Genomic DNA, 23,179 nt, shown 5'->3' with positions numbered 1-23,179 from the left:
TGTCGAAAAAAGTCCGGAGAAGACTCTCTGATGGTTAGCAAGTCCTCTATTGTGATATTTAATGTTCAAACTGATAAATTTGATTGTTTTTAGAAAATAATCATTAACTTTGATTTTATGGCTGCAACATCTTCCAAAAAAGATGGGATATGTGGCAAAAAAAACTGAGTAAGTTGAGGAAAGTTCATAAAACACCTGTTTGGGCTAATTGGGAACAGGTGAATGGTTGAGTCTAAAAGGAGTTTCCCTGAATTGTCATTCACAAGCAAAGACGGGGTGAGGGTCACTTCTTTGTGGTTAAGTGTGTGAGAAAATAATCGAACAGTTTAAGAACAATCATTATCAGTGTATAGTTGCAAGGAATTTAGAGATTTCATCGTCTATGGTCCATAATGTAATCAGAAGGTTCAGTGAATTTGGAGAAATCACTGTATGTTAGCGGCAAAGCCGAAAACCAACATTAAATGTCCGTGACCTTCGATTCCTCATGCGGCATTGCATCACAAACTGACATCAATAGGAAAAGGATATCACCATATGTACTCAGGGACACTTCGGATAACCAATGACAGTAAATACAGTTTGGCATTACATCCGTAAGTGCAACATAAAACTCTACTATGCAAAGCACAAGACAGTTCTAAAAAAACACAGAAATGCTCCCACCTTCTGTGGGACCAAGCTCATTTAATATATAAAAAAAAATATAGACTAATGCAAAGTGAAAAACTGTTCTGCTGTTCAATAAGTCCACATTTTGAATTGTTTTTAGAAGTTGTGTATGTTGTGTCCTCTGTGCCAAAGAGAAAGAATCATCCAGACTGTTATGAACACAAAGGCAGCATTTGTGATAGTATGGGTCTGTTTTAGTGACAATGCCATGGGTAACTTACACATCTGTGAAGGCACCATTAATGCTGAAAACTACATAGAGGTTTTGTAGATACATATGCTGCCATCCAAGCAACACCTTTTTCATGGATGACCCTGCTTATTTCCGCTAGACAATCCCAAACCATGTTCTCCAGGTGTATAACAGCATGGCTTCCTATTAAAAGAGTGTGATTACTAGACTAGCCGACATGCAGTCCAGACCTGTCTCCTATTGAAAATATGTGGCGCATTATGAAACATGTAATATGGCACTGGAGACCCCGGACTTTTGAACAGCTGAGGCAAGAATGGGAGAGAATTCCACCCACAAAGCTTCAACAATAAGTGTCCTCAGTTCTCAAACAATTATTGAATGTTGTAAATAGAAAAACAAACAGTTCAGAGTACCCACCATTTTCAGAGTCCTGAGAGGGAGTGCTGGAGAGCGCACCCTGTGGGCACTCCATTGTTCTGCTGGGGGACTTCAATGCTCATGTGAGTGTGAGACCTGGAAGGGCGTGATTGGGAAGAATGGCCCCCCGATCAGAACCCGGTAGTGTTCTGTTACTGGACTTCTGTGTTCTTCACAGATTGTCCATAACAAACACCATGTTCAGGCACAAGAGTGTCCGCATATCCATTTGGCACCAGGACACCCTAGGTCGCAGTTCTATGATCGAATTTGTGGTCGTGTCATCGGACTTGCGGCTGCATGTCTTGGACACTCAGATGAAGAGAGGAGCAAAGCTGTCAACTGATCACCACCTGGTGGAGAGTTTGCTCCGATGGTGGGGTCTAATAGGGCAGGCCCACATGTATTCTGAGGGTCTGCAGGGAGTGGCTGGCAGATTCCTCTGTCAGAAGGAGTTTCAACTCCCACCTCCGAAAGAACTTTGCTCATGTTCTGGGGCAAGCGAGGGCCATTGAGTCCAAGTGGATGATTTTCCGTGCCTCGATTGCTGAGGCGGCCCGTAAGGTGATCGGCGCCTGTTATGGTGGCAACCCGGAACACGTTGGTGGACACTAACAGTGAGGGATGCCATCAAGCTGAAGAAGGAGTCCTATCAGGCCTTCGGAATGCAGCTTTGGTGGGTGCTAAGGTAAAAACCCGGGTGTCGGAGGTGTTTGGTAAAGCCATGGAGAACAACTTCAAGATGGCTTTGAGAGAATTCTGGTCCACCGTTTGGTGTCTCAGGAGGGAAAGCAGTAAACATTCAACACTGTGTATAGTAAGGATGGGGTGCTGCTGCCCTTGACCCGGGAGGTTGAGTCGGTGGAGAGAATACTTCAAAGACCTCCTCAATTTTACTGACACGCCTTCCCATGAAGAAGCGGCATCTGGGTTCTCTGAGGCGGGCTCTCCTACCTCTGGGGTTGAGGTTGCCGAGGTGGTTAAAAAGCTCCTCCGTAGCAAGGCCCCATGGGAGGATCAAATTCATCCAAAGTTCCAAAAGGCCCTGGATGTTGTCGGGATGTCCTGGTTGACACTCCTCTGGAACGTTGTGAGGACATTGGAGAAAGTGTCTCTGGATTGGCAGACTGGGTTGGTGGTCCCCTTTTTTAAGAAAGGTGACCGCAGGGTGTGTTCCAATTACAGGGGCATCATACTCCTCAGCCTTCCTAGTAAGGTCTATTCGGGGGTGCTGGAGAGGAGTGTCCATTGGGAAACCAAATTTCAGATTCAGGAAGAGCAATGTGATTTTTGTCCAGGCCATGGAGCAATGGACCAGCTCCACACCCTCAGCAGGATCCTCGAGGGAGCATGGGACTTCCCCCAACCTGTCTACATGGGTTTTGTGGACTTGGAGAAGGCGTTTGACCGTGTCCCTCGGGTAGTCCTGTTGGCGGTCATTGGCAGTACAGGGTACTGAACTCCCTGATATTGGCTGTTTTGTCGCGGTATGACCTGTGTCAGAATTTGGTCCCCATTGCCGGCAGTAAGTTGGACTCATTTCCGATGAGAGATGGATTCCGCCAAGGCTGTGCTCTGTCATCGATTTTGTTCATAACTTTTGTGGACAGAATTTCTTGGTGCAGCCAAGGAGTAGAGGGGGTCCTGTTTTGTGGCCTCAGCATTGGATCTCTACTCTTTGCAGATGATGTAATTCTGTTGGCTTCATCTAGTCGTGATCTCCAACACTCGCTGGAGTGGTTCGCAGCCGAGTGTGAAACAGCTGGGATGACTTTCCTCTGCAGATAGATAGGGTGTGAAACTCGGTCATCCGAGAGGGGCTCAGTGTCGAACCTCTGCTCCTCAAAATTTATAGGAGCCAGATGAGGTGGCTGGGGCGTCTGATTCGGATGCTTCTGGACACCTCCCTGGTGAAGTCTGGAAAGAAACCCTGGGGATGACCCAGGATATGCTGGAGAGACTACGTCTCTTCGTTGGCTTTGGAATGCCTTGGGATCCCTCCCGGAAGAGCTTGATGAAGTGGCTGGGGAAAGGGAAGTCTGGGAATCCCTGGTAAAATTCCTGCCCCCCAGACCTGACCCGGAAAATTGGTAGTAGATGAATAGATGGATGGATCGTGAAAGAAGAGGTGATGTAACATTGTAGTATACATGAGGCCGTCTCAGTATTTAAAATGTGTTGCAGCCATAAAATTCAAATTTCATGATCATTTGCTAAAAAAAATTATGAAGTTAATCTCTATGAACATTAAATGTGTCTTTGTCGTGTATTTGATTAAAGATAGGTGTAACATGATTTGCAAATCATTGTACAGTATTCTGTTTTTACTTATGTTTAACCTCAACATGCCAACTTCATTGGAATTGGTTTTGTAATAACATTCAATTACATTTCCATTACTTACTGTATCTATCCATCCATCCATCCATCCTTTCATCCATCCATCCATCCATCCATCCATCCATCCATCCATCCATCCATCCATCCATCCATCCATCCATCCATCTTCTACAGCTTATGCAAGGTCGGCCCACCCATCTGACACAGTCTGTCAGTGTAGTTTCCATTTGTCCACTCACAGATTTAAGTGAATCACAAAACTGTCAGAGAGGTCTTAACAATTCAAGCTGTCCTGTAGATTTAACAAGAGCAGACACATTTTTCCCTGAACAATTTTCAGTATTTTGGGGATCAGCAAACCTGTTTCTGACATACTGTTGTTGTTTTTTTCCCACAACTTTAGACCAATTCATGTAACTAGAGACTGATCACATTTTGAAAAAAATCAAACAAAAAGAGTTGAACAAGCGGCTCGATTGTTCCGTCATATAATGTACATCAGTCTGTTGAGCCGGTGGGAAACATGGATCGCCTGCAAAGATGAAGTGACGAACGCCAACAAAAAATTATTGAAATTGAGACTATGGTGAGCGTATTTTCACGCCTGTGTGTTTGGTATCCTTGAGCGTAAATAAAACTAGGGACTTGAAAGTGAATCTTCCCTATGACAATTTTAACGATTACCAGGCTTATTCATAGGCATCTGTAACATTCTTTTGGAATCGAATGTCTTCCATATGTTGGAGAAAAGAGGGTAACAATAACAGTATAGTTCGGCACACAGACGGACGGATTGGTAGACGGATAGCAGAAAAACAGGAAAGTCAACAAGGAAGGAAAGTCCATTTGGCCCACTGTACTCAAAATAAATGACAGTCATCTTCATTTAGTTTTTGCCAAGCAATGTTTTAAGACCTTGAAACAAATTGAAATTTGAATGATTTCCCTCAAAAATGCAATAAATGTTTAGATTAGAATCATCTTTCATTCTCCATACCCTTGGTCATATTGTCTCTATTCTACAAATTCTGTTTCGCACAAAGCACGTCACACTTATAGTGTCAACACGGAAGATGTATGCCTCCAACAGCATTTTGGATTGTGGCTGTTGCGTGTGTGGTCTTTATAATCATTTTTCCTTTCATTAAATCATGATTCTACTGTCTTGGTGTGGGTAAATATCCATTTCATTGAAAGCTTTTCTCAGTATACAATATCCATTTGGCCTCTCTTCTCTTCCATATTTCTAACCTCTTCTCATCCATTTCTTGACATCCCTCGTTTCCCAGGCCCAGATTCAACTGGATTGTGGAGAAGACAACATCTGTGTGCCTGACCTGAAGTTGTCTGTCTATGGGTGAGAGGAAGTCACTTTGTATTATTTTAGCTGATATAACAAACTATATATATATATATATATATATATATATATAGACAAAGGAACTGACATTTACTGTAATTATATATTGCCAGATCATCGCAACTCATGCCCCGTTCCTGCACTCCCGTATATATATATATATATATATATAATATATGCCTTTGGGTGAGTGATGTCCATCTGTGGCTGTAGTGCTCCTGCATGACAGATTCACACTGTCCCTCTTTCTTAAAGATGTCCAACTCACACTGAAGTTGCTCTGTTGCACTTAGTGCTTCTTTTTTCCCCAGGATTACCATGAAAACATCAAAGAAATTGAATCACCGCAACACAAATTAAATAGTATGACTGTCTTACAGGCATCAAAGAGAGGCAATAATCTTGATGTTTGATGCTCTTAGTGGAATGATGTTTTGACAAAATGAGGACAATCAAACAAGTGGCAAACAGGTTCTGTTTTCATTTGTTTTCTTACTTCCATGTACCTATGGATCGATATATTTTTCACGAAGCAACCAAATTATTCAAATACAGCACACCATACCTTATTTTCAATACAGTAAATGTCAGTTCCTTTGTCTCAATTACACAATTGTTCCTATTTTGAATTGTAATTAATATCAATGTTTTTACTGGCTTTACATTTTCTTGTAACCAAGAGCCTGTTTTGCTCTACCTCCATATTTTAGTCGCCAGTCCATACTTATAGTTAAATTTCATCTTTACATAACAATGAAGGTTCAGCTACGGTTTTAGGTCACCACCCAGAGGATATATTTATATCTTATCTATCTTCTCTTGTGTCATTGGGTTTGATGAGAAAGTAATGGCAATTGCCTTTCAATTGTATCGTACATTTCATTTTTCTTTTTCGTCTAACCTGTCCTGTTTAGCTGAATGACTTTGTAGAATAGTGGCTCTGTATGCCTTTGTACTAAAAGAGTTTTGGTGTGCAACAGGGGTGTTTGAAACCCTCCCTCTGCTTATTTTCAAGTTTTAATTTCTTTTCTAATATTTATTGAAAATGTAGAAAATGTCACGACCCATCGGTATGGAGGGAGGACCCAAATGCAGGACTCCGGAGACGCAAAGGTAGTTCGGGAAAAGTGTTTATTCGGTCCAAAGTCGGGGATCTGGCAGACAGTCAAGTGGGGCAGCGGTAATCAGGACGTCGGGTGTAGAGAGTAGGTCCGCGGGCAGGCAGTGGGTACACGGGAGATCGATCAGAGATGGCAGGAGTGTCAAAGGCGTCAGGCTTACAGGGTCGGTCTGAGAACAGGCGGAGGTCGGTACACAACGGTGTATGATCAGAGATACGGGAGTGCAGGAACGGGGCATGAGTTGCGACGATCTGGCAAAGACCAGTCGTCCCCTGGGTCCTATAAATACCGGGGGGAATCAGCGAGGATGAGGCGCACATGTGCGCCTCCTAATCAGTGCCGGTGTGCTGGGACCCGCCCAGCCAGGGCTGGACCGGCAGGACCATGACAGTACCCCCCCTCTAAGGCGCGGCTCCCAGACGTGCCTAAACAAAAGAAACACACGCACAAAATTAACATGTCCAGGGGCGGGTGGAAGGGGGTCCGGGTCCAGGGCACCCCCCGCCCCCCAACCCCAGTCTGTCTGGTGGCCGTCCAGGCCACCAAACACGAAGCGTCCGGCTGGACAGGTCAGGAGGACGACCTGGACGCCAAGCACCAGGATCCCCACGCGGTGATTCGGGTGGACATCATCGGGGAGGAACTCAACGGCGAAGCAGAAACCAGACAAAGGCACGCAACTGCTCCGGACGAAGCCCTCCCAAGACGCGGTTGTGAGACGACCGGGTATCGGTCGCCGCCGATGCTCTGTCGGCAGGTGGCCAAGGGCCGGACGCCACCAAGGCTTCATCATGAGGCGGCCGGGGATCAGTCTCCGCCATGGCTAGGTCAAGAAGCGTTTGGGAAACATCTGGAGTGAGGAGGACGACGCAGAGAAGGACCAAAGCCATGACCGCCTTCATCATCATCATAGCCATCCCGATGCCCTTCCAGTTACGTGGTGGCCCATTTGAACTCCCCAGCTCCTATCGCCGTTGAGACAGGGGCGTGGGACGGCCGCAGACCGGTCGCCGCCGGAACTGGAACGAAAAGGACTGTGGTACCGTCGCCGTCTGCTGAACAGGATAGTGAGGATGCCGATAATCCGTTGCCATCCTCTGTTGCCGTCGAGACAGGGGCGTGGAACGACTGCGTGCCAGTCGCCGTTGAAGCAGAAGCGTAGGACGACCACGGATTGGTCGCCGTTGAAGCAGGATTGGGGGGGCAACCGCGGACTGGTCGTCGACGAAGCAGGAGCGTGGGGCGGCCGCGGACCGGTTGCCGCCGGTACTCCTGGACACGGACGAGAGTCGGCTGCGGAGCCGTCGCCACCTCCTGGACAGCAATGTGAGGTGGCTGCGGAGCCATCACCACCTCCTAGACGAGAACATGAGGCGGCGGCGCCATCGCCACCACCTGGACAGCCATGTGAGGTGGCTGCGGAGCCATCACCACCTCCTAGACGAGAACATGAGGCGGCGGCGCCATCGCCACCACCTGGATGGTACGTGAGGCGGCTGCGGCGCCCTCGCCACCTCCTGGACAGCAATGTGAAGTGGCTGCGGAGCCATCACCACCTCCTAGACGAGAACATGAGGCGGCAGCGCCATCGCCACCACCTGGATGGTAACGTGAGGCGGCTGCGGCGCCCTCGCCACCTCCTGAATGGGAATGTGAGGTGGCGGCGCCATCGCCACCTCCTGGACGGTAACGTGAGAATTGAAGAGTGGCTCCTGAAACCCCACAGGTGGCAGAACGCTGTGTTGTTGCTCTTTCAGTGTTTACCTTGGCACTCCTGAACTGGGCGCTTCTTCATGAATGAGAGTCGGCTCCTTCAGACTCATTTTTTTTCCGTGATTTAAATGGTTGAACTCTGTAGGTCTTGCAGAGATATTAATGCCTCGATAGCTTATATTGCTTATCAGAATAGAAAAGTTTGGATTTAAAGTAAATCACTGTGCTAAACATTTTAAATGAGCAAAGAAACGAAAGAAAAAATATGATGTATTTTTCGACAAAGGCTAAGATGATGTGCCCGGCTCTTAGCTCATTTGGCTGAATGCGGACAAGCACAAGAGAAAATGGGTGGATGAATGTAGAAGGCAATGTACCCTGGACAGCTGGAGACACACACAGACATGCAAATACAAATGCACGCATACGTACAGACCAATGATATTAATTTATAAACTTTGTTTGTGACTGGATTTCTCCAGCCATATATTTGAGCCAAAAGTCTCACAAGGCAAACAAATACACTTGTGTCATTCAGGTCTGTTATGAGGAACACTACATGGTCACACCATTTCTCTTAGCTGAAGAAACACAATCACTTTCAAAAATGTTCCCACGATGACCGATCGCACATCCCAGCTGTCACGGGACCACATTGAAATGATTCAGCAGTTTCATGGAATACAACCTCTCTTCTCCTAGAGGTCATGCAGCGTGTAAAAAAATCACAATAACCTTTCGTGACCTTATGCTTTATTGAAAAGTGAAAATCTCTGCTGCAGAATTGTGCCCATTCTCTGCATCTACGTATATGGTGTAATATTATCAATGTTACTTCCTCTGCATTGCCTAATTCAATTCAGCTGGTGGTCCTACCTTGCAAGGGGGTGCTGCATTCAGACCTTCTGTGGAGAGGGGGAAGGGCTGAAGGAAATGTTAAATCAAAGCGGAACCCTGATATTGAGCTTTGACCAGAGGTTTTTTTTTCTGTTGGGGGAAGGCTGGATCCTCATGAAACTGAAAAGCATGTTTGCACATCAGGGAGGTCACTTTGTTCAAATGCACAAGAAGGTGGAGTGAGTTTCCTGAGACAAATTGATGTGATCAGATGTGGATCATTTCCTTGCTCGGTCATGGTGAGTTGTGCATACAGTATACTGTATGAGGTCTCTGGAGATCACTCCTCACAGACCAACTGTGAGGACTTAAGAACCGTTCTTTTTATTTCATTTTATGATCACTACTTTGGCTCATACTTAGTACAAAAAGTGGCTTCAAAAGAACATAGTAATGGAGGAGTGGTTATTGAGGGGTGAACTAACACAAGGATACATCCTTTATCACCACTGATCTTTTTGCTTGTGTCTGTATTTAATCACGAATCAATTTTGCACACTTAATGTCTATAATATCCTTACATGGAATTCATAAAAAACATCCATACATCCATCCATTTTCTGAACCGCTTATCCTCACTAAAGTCGCAGGCATCCTGGCACCCAGTTAACTCTGGGTGAGAGGTGATGTATAGCCTGAAATGTTCATTATCCAATCACAGGGCACATAGAAACAAACAACCATTCCCACTCACATTCACAGCTATTAACATACTATATAATTTTGAGTCTTCAATTAATCGACATACCATGCATGTTTTTAGGATGTGGAAGGAAACAAAACTATTGAATCATAATCCAGTGGTAATTCTATACTGCTCTCTTAGTTTCCAGAGTCTCTCCAGCATCCATCCATCCATCCATCTATCCATCCATCCATCCATCCATCCATCCATCCATCCATCCATCCATCCATCCATCCATCCATCCATCCATCCATCTATCCATTTTTTAGCCGCTTAACCTCACAAGGGTCTCGGAAGTGCTGGAGCCTATCCTAGCTGTCAACGGGCAGGAGGCAGGGTATACCCTGAACTGGTTGCCAGCCAATTGCATGGGACATCAAGACAAACAGTAGCACACACAATCAAACCCAGGAGCAATTTAGAGTGTCCCATTAATGTTGCATGTTTTTGGGATGTGGGAGAAAACCCACACAGGCACGGGGAGAACATGCAAACTCCACACAGGTGGGGCCCTGGAATGAACCCGGTCCAGCTGATCCACCGTGCAGCCGCTCTCCAGCATCGATTATATGTTTAATGTTTAGAACATGCAAAGTCCACACATGCGGGTTAGTTATGCGGGTCCTCAGAACTGTGAGGCCAACGCTTTACCAGCTGAGCCATTGTGTCGCCCTTATATAAACTCGTAAGGCAAAATAAGTAACAATCATGTTTTCCTCTGAAATATGATGTGCTGTGGCAATAGGTTTGATTGTTCAATGAGTGCAAAAAAGGAAAACCGAAATAAAAGCAGCAGATCTAAAAATACAGTGTAAAACCTCAGAATTTGAACATAATTTGTTCTTGTGACTTGTTCAAAATCCAAGTTGTTCTAGTTTCGAAACATATTTTCCCATGGGAAATAATGTAAATGAGTTGAATCAGTTACCAACCTCCAAAGAGTAAATTCCCATTTAAATTCATATTTATGTAAAAACATGTACACCCTGCATTTAAACAATAAAAAAAATGCATAAACTTAAAGCAATTCAAATGTGTATCATTTACCATTTTGGTGGGGGTGCAGTGGCATCAGAGGGACTCAAGAGGGACGGAGGGAGTGTTGAAGTCACCTCTCAATGATTTGACTATGTAATTCTCTGGTAGCTTAGTAATGCTACTTACTCCTTTTGCAAAATATGGTTGCCTTTTATTACATTTTTATTCTATATCATAAGATCATGAAATTAACTATTTTAAAGAAATTATTACACACAATAAGCAAAAATGACAATATCTTAAATTGTGTATCCATTACAAAGGTGCCTAAAGACGAATGCGGGATCGATTATTCAGTGATGTTGAAAGTTTTCAAGAAGTATGATTTGATAGAGATGAGCAATTCCCAAATAATTTAAAAGTACTGTACACCTATATAGGAGACCTCATGAATATTTTTGTTATGACAATATCTTAAATGAAATCAAGTTATTAAAGATTGCACCTAATACATTTTTATGAAAGGAGTTTTAAGTGCTGATGTCGTGTATTTGGGCAGCATGGTGACGCAGCCGTAAAGCGTTGGCCTCACAGTTTTGAGGACCCGGGTTCGATCCTGGCTTTGCCTGCGTGGGTTTTCTCAGGTCACTCCGGTTTCCTCCCACATTCCAAAAACATCCATTAATTAGACACTCTAAATTGCCCCCAGGTGTGATCGTGAGTGCGAGTGTTGTCTGTCTCCATGTGCCCTGCAATTGGCTGGCAACCAGTTCAAGGTGTACCCTGCCTTGTTACCCTTGTGAGGATAAGCGGCTAAGAAAATGGATGAATGGTTGTTATATTTGTGTGTTTGGTATGGCTGCTGATGATGAGCATAGATTGAATGTTGTTGTCGTTATTATGTTTTGGGGTTGGCATGTGCAACGTTGTTGTGTTCATATGCAAGGATAATAAAACTTGCATTTGAAACTTATATTAATTCCTAAAGGGGATTCCTCAAGGGTCCATGGATTCAGCACGGGGAGCAATCTTTCACCTTCCCATCCATCCATCAATCAATCAATCCAGTTACCGCTTATCCTCACGAGGGTCACGGGCTTGCTGGAGCCTATCCCGGCTATCTTCTGGCGAGAGGCAGGGTACACCCTGGTGACCAGAATGGGCACTTATAAACAAATAACCTTTCAGTCACATTCACACCAATGGCCAATATAGAGTCGTCAATCAACTTACCACATATGTTTTTGGGATGTGGGAGGAAATCCATGCAAGAACAGGGAGAACATTCAAACTCCACATAGGCGGGGCAAGGATTTGAACCCTGGCCTCAGAACTGTGAGGCAGATGTACAGTGAAGAAAATAAGTATTGAACACCCTCCTATATTTCAAGTTCTCCCACTTAGAAATCATGGAGGGGTCTGAAATTTTCATCGTAGCTGCATGTCCACTGTGAGAGACATAATATAATGAGAAAAATCCAGAAATCACAATGTATGATTTTTTTAACGATTTATTTGTGGGATACAGCTGCAAATGAGTATTTGAACACCTGAGAAAAGCAATGTTAATATTTGGTACAAAAGCCTTTGTTTGCAATTACAGAGGTCAAACGTTTCCCGTAGTTGTTCACCAACACACTGCAGGAGGGGTTTTGGCCCACTCCTCCACACAGATCTTCTCTACATCAGAAAGGCTTCTGGGCTGTCGCTGAGAAACACGGAGTTTCAGCTCCCTCCAAAGTTTTTCTATTGGGTTGAGGTCTGGAGACTGGCTATGCCAGAAAATTGATATGCTTCTTACGGAGCCAATCCTTGGGTTTCCTGGCTGTGTGCTTCGGGTCATTGTCATGTTGCAAGACTCACACACGACCCATCTTCAACGCTCTGACTGAGGGAAAGCGGTTGTTCCCCTAAATCTCACAATACACGGCCGCGGTTATCCTTTCCTAAATACAGTGCAGTCGTCCTGTCCCATGTGCAGAAAGACACCCGCAAAGCATGATGCTACCACCCCCATGCTTCACAGTAGGGATGGTGTTCTTGGGATGTAACTCCTCATTCATCTTCCTCCAAAGACGGTTAGTGGAATTACGACCAAAAAGTTCCATTTTGGTCTCATCTGACCACAAAACCTTCTCCCATGACTCCTCTGTATCATCCAAATGGTCATTGGCAAACTTAAGACGGGCCTTGACGTGTGCTGGTTTAAGCAGGAGAACCTTCTGTGCCATGCATAATTTCAAACCATAACGTCTAGCTCTTTTCAGGTCATTGACCACGTCCTGTCGTGTAGTCCTGGGCTGATTCCTAACATTTCTAAGGATCATTGAGACCCCACGAGGTGATAGCTTCCGTGGTGCTCCACTCCAATTGAGATTGATTGCCATGTTTAGCTTGTTCCATTTTCCAATGATTGCTCCAACAGTGGACCTTTTTTCACCAAGCTCTGTAGCCCTTTCCAGCCATATGGAGTTGTACAATTTTGTCTCTGGTGTCTTTGGACAGCTCTTTTGTCTTGGCCATGTTACAAATTTGAGTCTTACTGATTGTATGGGGTGGACAGGTGTCTTTCTGGCGCTAACGACCTCACACAGGTCACATGGAGTGGAGGTGGAGTTTTAAAGGCGGACTAACTGATCTTTGAGGGTCAGAATTCTCGCTGATCGACACATGTTCAAATACTTATTTGCAGCTGTATCACACAAATAAATCGTTAAAAGAATCATACATTGTATTTTCTGGATTTTTCTTTTTTAGATTATCTCTCTCACAGTGGACATGCACCTACGATGAAAACTTCAGACTCCTCCATGATTTCTAAGTGGGAGAAATTGCAATATAGCAGGGTGTTCAAATACTTATTTTCTTCACTGTACCAACCACTCGTCCACCATGCTTCGAGCTTCACCTTTTCAAGAAGATATAAAAATCTTTTACTGGGTACCTGCAAGGTAGAAAACACCTGTTAACACCCAAGACCATGAAGTTATGAAATGATTAGGAGTCTCCATTCTGCTAACAAGAACAAATGGTCATTGTAGAATACAATACAATTTACTTTGTATTCTACCATTGACCATTTTGTTGATATTTATCATCATGCAGTGACAAAAAAGAAGTTTACCTGGGTGACGAAAACTCCATGAGACTCACCTTCAATGCCAGAAATGAAGGAGAAGGGGGAGCCTATGAGGCTGAGCTCTATGCGCTGCTTCCCAAAGAGGCTGACTACAGTGGGATCATTCGCAACAATGAGGTAAGAAAGACAACTGTTTCGACATCTAAAAGTGTTCAGTCTACATCACTGGATGGCAGTCACTTTGTGGCAGCGTCCGCATGCTTGGGCTACGTAGAAGCAGGTGAAATTCACCTCTCACTCTGCTACTCAATGCAGTGTGGTCTTTATGGGATCTCTAACAACAAGGACAAAAAGAAGTGAAGACAAATCCAGAATTCAGGAATAATTACCTCTCAAGATGTCACGTTACTGGCTTGAGGATGCAAGGAAGGCAAGACAAAGGCATGGAGGACCCGAGTGCAGGAGTTCAACTAATCTTAAAAAACATCTTGTGTCCAACAACGTCAAACTAAACAAAGTTAAACAAGCAGTAATCATTGTGCCAAGGAAAACCTTAAATAAACCTCAACTGGAAACAAGACAAGACGTGGCACAGTGGTCACGGACAACTAATGGACCACCAGGAACTGAAAGGAACCAAGGAGTTGACCACAGAGATTGTCGAGACAAAGAGGAACATCTGGTCAAGACATGAGTGGCTGGAGGGAGATTATTGGTCAACACAAAGGAGGAGGTTAACAGGAACAGATGGACACAGCTTACAAAATGAGCACACGAGACATGGAAAACCTAGAACACAGGAAACATGAGACAAAACCAACCCAACCAAAATGGAGATTGTAACACAATAATACCTGTTATTTTTTTATTTTTTTTTTTAATTTATTTATTTATTTTTTTTTTGGAGGCCCCGTAGCTCAGTGGTTAGAGCACTGGTTTGATAAACCAGGGGTTGTGGGTTCGTATCCCACTGGGGCCTCCACTCCCTGAGAAGGGTTGCGTCAGGAAGGGCATCCGGCGTAAAAATTGTGCCAAACATATGTGCGTTCATCTGAGATGACACGCTGTGGTGACCCCGAAAGGGACAAGCCGAAAGAAACTTTTATATTTTATTTGTTTTTACCTAAAAAAAACTGTGGTGTTTCAGTATTTTTAAGTAGTGGAGATTATATTAAGATAATTCAAAAAAGTATTCATTTATTGTGGATGATTTTATTTCATTCAGTGACTCATTATTTGATGTAGAAATTTCATGTACTTCTTTTAGCCAGTGTCTTGTTTTTTTCTTTTTCTTTATTTTTCTTTGACACTAAACATTCAGTTTTCTGTTTGTCTTTGTGTTCCAGAGTCTGACTCAGCTAACATGCAGCTACGAAACAGAAAACGAGACACGCTTCCTTATGTGTGATCTGGGAAACCCCATGAAACCTGGCACTAGTGTAAGAACTAATGTAGTCCACACAATGTCTTTGAATATATGCTACAGTTTTTTTCTTTGACAAGATGGAAAAAAAAAGAAAAATAGTTGTTGTTTTACAACACACAGCAGAAAGAACTCACGCTGTATACTTTTGTGACATAAAATACTTCAATCTTTCATGTGGAGAGTTCATTTAAAAAAAGAGACCATAGAAACCCTTAAAAATAACTGGAAAAAGAGCCAGTCTCAATTCATGATTGGGTGCACGCTGTTAAAGATGCATTTGTTTGTAAAACACATTAACGTGTTTGAAGATGATTGCTGAAAACAATTAAAGACCGAGAACAATGAAGTACTGAATTACAGAGATAAATTGAACTAAACAAATGAAACAGTTTTTACGCATTTCAGTTTGCCTCCTTTTTTTCTGGACTGCAAGGCTAAAATGGCACCCAGTAAAAAATGCCTTATCTCGCAACAAAGGCTATCCGGCAAAATTGCGAGTTACACGTCAGCCGAGTAAGCTCTGGAAGTTTGTTACCTTGCAAGCTCTCTGTTGGCTAGCACCTCTCGTCATAGTAATTCTGTCGGATATATTCTAGCTAGCAGAGGCTTTAAATAGATATATGGTATTTCTGCAGCTAACAGCTATCGGAATTTGTATGCATAAGTTGCTCAACGAAGTACAGTACTGTCCATTTCTGGCAGCTCATGGTTTCATGCATTCGGCGGTGAGAAAGGCTTGCGTTTCACTTTGTAGGGACTTTAAAGCTCTTGCTAAACATTCTAAAATAGATATTGTAATGTAAATACATATAACATTATTCACTTCAATGTCTATACGAAAGGGTGGTACAGCTGGTAAGGTGTTGGCCTCACAGTTCTGAGGTGCCGGGTTCAATCCCGGACCTGCCTGTGTGGAGTTTGCATGTTCTCCCCGTGCCTGCGTGGGTTCCCTTCAGGCACTCCGATTTCCTCCCACATCCCAAAAACATACAACATTAATCCACTACTCTAAATTGCCCCTAGGTGTGATTGCGAAGTGTACCCCGCCCGCCTCCTGCCCGTTGACAGCTGGGATAGACTCTAGCACTCCCCGCGACCCTCGTGATGATAAGTGGCAAAGAAAATGGATGGATATCTATACGAAAAAATAAATATGAGTGGAGAGCGTGTCATCCATGCGCAAAGTTGCGGAAGTCTCATTTGACATCCAAGTGGTCTGCATATTGTCTGCAACTTTATCAGCAGATATTACACCGAGACACTTGCCATTGAAAACACGTAGTGGCAACTAGCTATGGAACACGGAAGCTCTTTTCGGAGAAGAGAACATCTTACAATCGAGTGAAATGACCTGGTCAATATTACCCTATAATTTCGAGCCATATTTTGACGATAGGCAGATCACTCCTAACTAACAACAGACTCCCTGACTGTATGTAGCGTACTCAGGAGGACCCATGCCGGGCGGGGTAGGGAGAGCTCCTTTCTCCTCGCGCACGCAGCCAAACCACCTCCGCGTTGGGGCCAACACAGAAGCTGTCGCTCGCGAGCAAGCCTTCGCTGGCACGCGAGCTGTGGGGAGCGAGCCGATGTGGAAGCCGTCGCCGGGGAGCCCACGTGCAAACTGGGGTGCGCAGACACCGATGGCTGATGGGGGTAGAGCCCGGCCAAACCACCTCCCTGCCCAATTCACCTCCGTGTCGGGGCTAACGCCGGGTCTGTCCTTGCAGCAATCCACAAGGCTGGCTCGGCCTTGTTGACAAGGCCGTTGGCAATCCACAAAGCCGTGCGGAGACCGTCCTACCGCGGCTGCTGCACGGGAGCAGTCTGACGCGCACGTCGACGCATTCAGCACTCCTGACTTACGTACACAGATCTTTTGTTACGTTATGAGAGGATTACGTCCCCACCCCCAACTATTGTTTTTTTTAGTAGCTCTATACACACCTACCTGTCATTTGGAAACCACGAAGCTCTCGTCCTTTGCACCTGTGCAATCCATTTTTCATGACAAACCGGGTCTTTTTTAAAAGTATGAAGAGTAAATCCATCCTCCTGAGTGTTCGAACAATATCCACCAATACGACCTGGCATTTTGTATTATAAACAGACGAGCCAGCCTGAGTGCGCTGCTGCTGTAACGTCACTTCCTGCTTCTTCTCAAAAACAAATCCCTCGAGAAGATTTTCATGGCGGGAGTTACAAAAAGCCATATACGTCAAAATCATGTTTTGTGGTGAACAAATGGATGAGTCCATTCCCGCTGCTTTTATTTCCCCCATTAATAACATACTAGAAATCATGCATTTCATGACAGTGGACCATTAAGGGACTTTAGAACAGTTCATGGTGCCTAGTAATGAACAAATGCAACATACTAAAGTGAAAGTCAGCCATTCTTTAACTGTGGGTCATTCTCTGCTTCGGCCTAATCACATATATTTCTTTCTTAGTTTTGGGCAGGTCTCCGCTTCACTGTTCCCAGACTCACTGACAGCCAAAACACTATCCAATTTGAGCTGCAATTAAGAAGGTAGGTCCCTTTTTGTCAAGATTTATCATCATCTTAATGTGAAGTCAAGATGGTGGTCAAACACCAGTTTGTGCAAATAGCTTAAACAAAACAAACAAAAAAAAAAATCCTCCACTCTTAGGAGCCAAAATTAAAAGGTAAATAATCAGTTCAAGGACAAATCTGTCATAGAACTACTTTTATCTGTCATATAATCCGCTCTATACGGAATTTCATGTGAGCCACGCGGAACACAGGATAGCTACCTTCCTGTTAGTCATGGGCGATTCCAGACAAATTTGATGATATACAACACTGATTACTATTAGCACAATGATTTTAGAAAACTAATTCTATTGCTTTCTATTAAACCAAAAATTGTTAAAAAAAAAAAACAAAACTTCACCTTCAGACATTTACTTCTATGACAAATTAAATTACAATATCTGTCTGGGTCATACATGTAAAGGTCCAAGAGCCCCGTAATCGTATTGCTTAAACAACACAAACATAATATAAGAGGCTTTTGGAAGTTAAAGAATAATTTGCTGAATGACAAAAAATTGTGATAGGGTAAAGGGAAGGGCAATACAGATAGATACTTGAAAATATTGAAATGGATCCTGTATAAAGATGAGAAAACTTTACATTCAGAGTAAGAGAAATAGCAATGAGACGATAGCAAAAAAGCTATTGCTACTAAAGAAACTCCTATCATGAAAGGTTTGGATTGATTACTGAAAAAGGAGACTCTTAACAGTGGAGGAAGGCATTAAATGGAAAAGACTTAAAGAACAGATAAACAATGCGTGTATCGATATGGCTAAAAGGGGCTTTTATTAGATCAAGAGCTAAATGGCAATAATTAGGTGAAAGTAATAAAAATATTCAAAAAAGTAATGATGTTTCAGCTCTTACGATCAATGGCAATATCAATAAACATCTGGGCATTTCAAAACATGTCGGTTCATTCTACACTGAAATGTGCAAATCAAATTATCAGGCTAGCAACTGTAATACATTTTTTTGTAAGTAAGGAAAGTGACACCCACAATATCAAGATCCATTAAACTAAGTTGTGAACAACCAATCACCAAAGTTGAAATCTACGAAGCAACACGCTCAATGAAAAAGTTTGAAATCTCCAGGATGTGATGTGATCTTGGTGGGATTTTATTTTCTATTCTGGGATGCTATTGGAGATAATTGATTACAATTATTTAAAGAATATTTGTTAAGAAACAAAATGTCTACAAGTATGAAACAAGGTGTAATTACTCTCATCCCCAAACCAGACAAAGATCAGATGCTAATAAAAAATGGGAGACCTATTTCACTTTTAAATGTAGATTACAACATTCTCTCATTGATGTATTCTAAAAGGTTGAAAAAAGTCTTGAAGAGATTCTAAATGAAACACAAACTAGTTGTATGGCTGTCACATAAACTCTCATATAAGACTTCTTCTTGACTTATTGAACTTCTCTGATAACGTTGATAGCGATTGTTTAATAGTTTTTGGGGGGGGTTTTAATAAAACATTTGATAAGTTAGAGTACTTTTTTTTAATTTAAAGCTCTCCAAACGTTTGGTTTTGGGAAAAAAAGTTATCAACCATTGAATTGTTTTATCAAGATATTTGCAGTTGTGTTACGTTATTTCCAAACACTCCTCAAAGATTTCCAGTTTTTAGTAATGATCCAACAAGGATGCCAAATTCCTCTCTTCTTATTTTTGATTTCAGTGGAATTGCGGTCATTCCACGGATTAAATTTTGTCTCTTTTTCACAGGGAAATCACGTTGACCCAACTAGCTGATGATACGGATATATTCCTAAAGAATAAAGAACAAATTAACTCTTATAGATGAGTTCTCTGCACCTGGTTTAAAACTATAGAAATGAAAATGTGAAATTTTATTTTTATACCAAACGGAAGTAAAAGCCTTACAGTAGTGTTCAAAAATAATAGCCTTCCGATGTGACTCACCAGTTTAATCCTCGTTTTCAGTCCATTTTTTATTGCTAAATATCAAACAAGTTACTAGTAGGCGGAGTAGATTATCAAAAAAAAAAAAAACAAGACCCAACATTCATGATATACACACTCTTAGGGCAATCAATCAATACATTATGGGTGTGACCAATACCCAACTGATATATATATTGATACCATGGAATCGATACACTAGTTTCTGTGTAAAAAAAGTGAACAAGTAGAGTAACTAGGTTCGATGACATGATTGCTGAAGACGAGCTTGCTAAAATTTGGTTTTCTTTATGGCTGTGGTGTCTTCAGATAAAAGTTAATCACAAGTATATTATTTATTTATACAAATATGATTTAATACATGTCAACCACCTAAACAACAGGTGTTGTCATCATTGGTGGTTCTGTGGCAATATGTTGTCTTTAAAAATATATTTTTATATTATTGTCATTGCTCGAGTTAAGCGGCTACAAATGCCTATACTGCATTCATACCTTGCAATGAAATACCTTTTTACTTTGTGGAGTTTTGATGCTCACTGAGATAACATTTTAAAAGATTAAAACTCAAATCTGTAGTACATCATACATTATGATTCATACAGAACATACACTTTGAAACACTAAAGCATCAATGTCAGGTAGGTGAAGGATCATCCATTTGAAAGTGATGGCATATCCAGACAGACCGAGGGGAAAAAAAAAAAAAAAACAACTTTGGGCACTGTGCTTGCCACTGGTACAGGTATCTAACATTTCCACAATTTGGCTAAATGATGAAAATGGTCCTTGTTCTGGGCCCACCAAAACTGCATGTGGCAAGAATTTAGAGTGTTTCAAATAATCACAAATCTTTTTGTTTGAGTAGGAATAATGCATTACTTTCCTTCCACTTGGACTGCATGGAGTGAAAGGTTCTCTTGATTAAGCCTGTTTTTCCCCTTTCATTGGCTCTTCCTTACTTATCAAAGATAGACATTTAGAAATACAGCAACATTCACCGCAAAATCAATTAAGGTGACAGATATTTTATTCGGGCGGCACGGTGGTTCAGCTGGTAGAGCATAGGCCTCACAGTTGTGTGGAGTTCGCATGGGTTTCCTCCGGGTACTCCGGTTTCCTCCCACATCCCAAAAACATGCAACATTAATCGGACACTCTAAATTGCCCCTAGGTCTGATTGTGAGTGCGGCTGTTTGTCTCGATGTGCCCTGCGATTGGCTGGCAACCAATTCAGGGTGTACCCCGCCTCCTGCCCGCTGACAGCTGGGATAGGCTCCAGCACTCCCTGCGTCCCTTGTGAGGATAAGTGGTGAAAGAAAATAGATGGATGGATATTTTACTCATTTCACTGTGCAAGCAGCTGTCTCCTAAAAAACAAAAACAAATCCAAACATCACCGTGGAGTTGTGAAGTCGGCAAATCGGCGAGTCTGTACAACCCCTTTGGCATTACAAGTATAAAAACACATTTTTGTGATTTTCTTCTAGAAATATACTGTTTTCACTCAATATCACTACTAAAAGCCTCACAAGAATTACTGTATTTACTGTACTTTATCCATACAGTAATCAGTTATCCTTATATGATCTCGGAGTCATTGACTTGCCAATGTTCTGTTGTGAGTTTGTTGCATCCCAACAGGATGCGTTCAGTTGATAGCCATTTGTTCACCACAATGAATATATCTTGAACCCTCAAATTTTCCCTGCTTATGTGTCTTGTAGTAAAAATTTAAATAACTCAGAGAGTGAAGTCATTGTGTTCGAGTTGGAGGTAGCTGCAGTGGCTGATGTCATTCTGCAGGGGTGAGACAAATGATTATTTTATACTTTCATCATGCGTCATGCATTCATTCTTCTTTTGGGCTGCCACAGAAATTTTACATCATGTTTTAGTGTTTCTCAGCCAGACAAAATCTTCCTCCCTCCCCCCAACTGGAGTGTTAGTCACAGTTTGACGGACGAGCTGGAGATCGGCCCTGAGCTTCAACATGTCTATGAAGTATGCCACGATTACCAGAGTTTTGGAAAATATTGTGAACGTCCCATCTTTGAAAAAATGTTTTTTTTTAGACAAATATTTGGTTTTGACATTAAAAAACTAATATGAGACAAGAGACCATCATTTCAACTTTTATAATCAGGTATTTACATCTGGACCGTGAAAACATAAGTCTTTGTAGGCAATAGTGTGTGTGTTTCTTTTGGCTTGTCCCTTTCGGGGTCGCCACAGCGTATCATCTCAGATGAACGCATATATATGTTTGGCACAATTTTTACGCCGGATGCCCTTCCTGACGCAACCCTTCTCAGGGAGTGGAGGCCCCAGTGGGATACGAACTCACAACCCCTGGTTTACCAAACCAGTGCTCTAACCACTGAGCTACGGGGCCTCCAGTAGTAGTATAAATAGTATAGCAATGTAAAATAGATTAAGACTGTAAGACGAATTGTTATTTAAGCAATAACTGACATCATCAAACGTCCATTCTTTTTTGCGATGCTACAGTTTTCTGTTATTGTAGTTACTCCCTTCAGTCTCCTCTGTAGTAGGCAAAACGCACGCTCTATCAAGTTTAAGTCTGCAGAAACTCACAAAACCATCAACTTCTTGCTGCTGAATAACCTCATTGTTGTTAAAAAAAAAAAGCCGATGCTCCACCATTCTTCACTTGTATCCTTAGGATCATGAACAGATTATGTTATTTATATTTGTCTCTTCAATCCATAATTTCAGATTTTTGTCTCAGATGAGCACCATATTATACAAGTTTTTAGCACATCTGCTTGACAGTACTTAGGTTTGGAGTTCCCCTTCCAGGCTCTGGCGTTCCTGTGTGGAGTTGGCATGTTCGGCCCATGCTTGTGTGGGTTTTAGCCACATTCCTAAAACATGGTTCTTAGGTTAGTTGAAGACTCTAAAGGCTTCTTTATATTGTCATGTTCGCCCAGCTGCATTGGATCACGTGACTGATGCACTGGGCCATGCGTCCCCTGTGCATCCCTTGATGGACAGACGGCACAATATTGTCGCCATGCAAAATGTTTGCTTTTGACTCTGCGCTCCACTATTTGACCTGAGTCGGTTGATCTCAGAGTTCTACTGGGTTTGTATTCCATAAGCATTTCTTTCATGTATTCAGGACCTACATCATTTAGTGATTTATACACCAGTAGCAGAACTTTAAAATCTATTCTAAAGCTGACTGGAAGCCAGTGCAAGGACTTCAGGATTAGAGTTCTATGTTCTGACCACTTTGTTTTGGTCAGAACGCAAGCTGCAGCATTCTGAATGAGCTGCAGCTGTTAAATACTTTTTTGCGAGTCCAGTCAGAAGACCATGACAGTAGTCAAGTCTACTTGACATAAAAGCATGGATGACCTTTTCCTGGTCTGCTTGACACATAAAATACTTCACTCTAGATATGTTCTTCAGATGGTAGAAGGCAGCTTTTGTGATTGATTTGACATAATTGTTGAAAGTCAGGTCGGAATCAATCAGAACACCAAGGTTTCTGATTTGGTCTTTGGTTTTTAAAGATAGAGGGTCCAGGTGTTTACCAACAGCAATTCTCTTTTCTTTATTGCCAAAAACAATTGTCTCAGTTTCGTTGTGATTTAGTTTAAGAACATTTTGGCTCATCCAGTTATTTATCTGATTTAGACAGTGGTACAATACCTCAGTTGAACTGTAGTCATCTGGAGACACTGCTAAATATAACTGTGTGTCATCTCCATTGCTATGGTATTCAAAATTAAAGTTTTGAATAATTTGACCCAAGGGTAGCATTT

General features: G+C 42.5%; 1 protein-coding gene and 1 non-coding gene across 3 annotated transcripts in view; both read left to right on the top strand.

Moving 5' to 3' along the window:
- Positions 1-23,179, top strand: part of LOC133507577 (integrin alpha-5-like) — a 92,803-nt gene that overhangs the window by 46,405 nt on the left and 23,219 nt on the right. For both annotated transcript variants that reach the window (XM_061832769.1, XM_061832768.1), the window contains exons 19-24: positions 4,915-4,982; positions 13,485-13,635; positions 14,805-14,897; positions 17,338-17,417; positions 21,113-21,193; positions 21,284-21,389. In XM_061832769.1, the coding sequence (XP_061688753.1) occupies positions 4,915-4,982; positions 13,485-13,635; positions 14,805-14,897; positions 17,338-17,417; positions 21,113-21,193; positions 21,284-21,389 (579 nt within the window). The remainder of the gene's footprint in view (positions 1-4,914; positions 4,983-13,484; positions 13,636-14,804; positions 14,898-17,337; positions 17,418-21,112; positions 21,194-21,283; positions 21,390-23,179) is intronic.
- trnai-gau (transfer RNA isoleucine (anticodon GAU)) lies at positions 14,365-14,437 on the top strand. The gene has a single exon. It is a non-coding gene; the product is annotated as a tRNA-Ile (tRNA).

The sequence above is a fragment of the Syngnathoides biaculeatus genome, chromosome 10 (assembly GCF_019802595.1).
Source record: "Syngnathoides biaculeatus isolate LvHL_M chromosome 10, ASM1980259v1, whole genome shotgun sequence".
NCBI classification, from domain to species: domain Eukaryota; kingdom Metazoa; phylum Chordata; class Actinopteri; order Syngnathiformes; family Syngnathidae; genus Syngnathoides; species Syngnathoides biaculeatus.
This window is presented reverse-complemented; position numbering and strand designations above follow the sequence as displayed.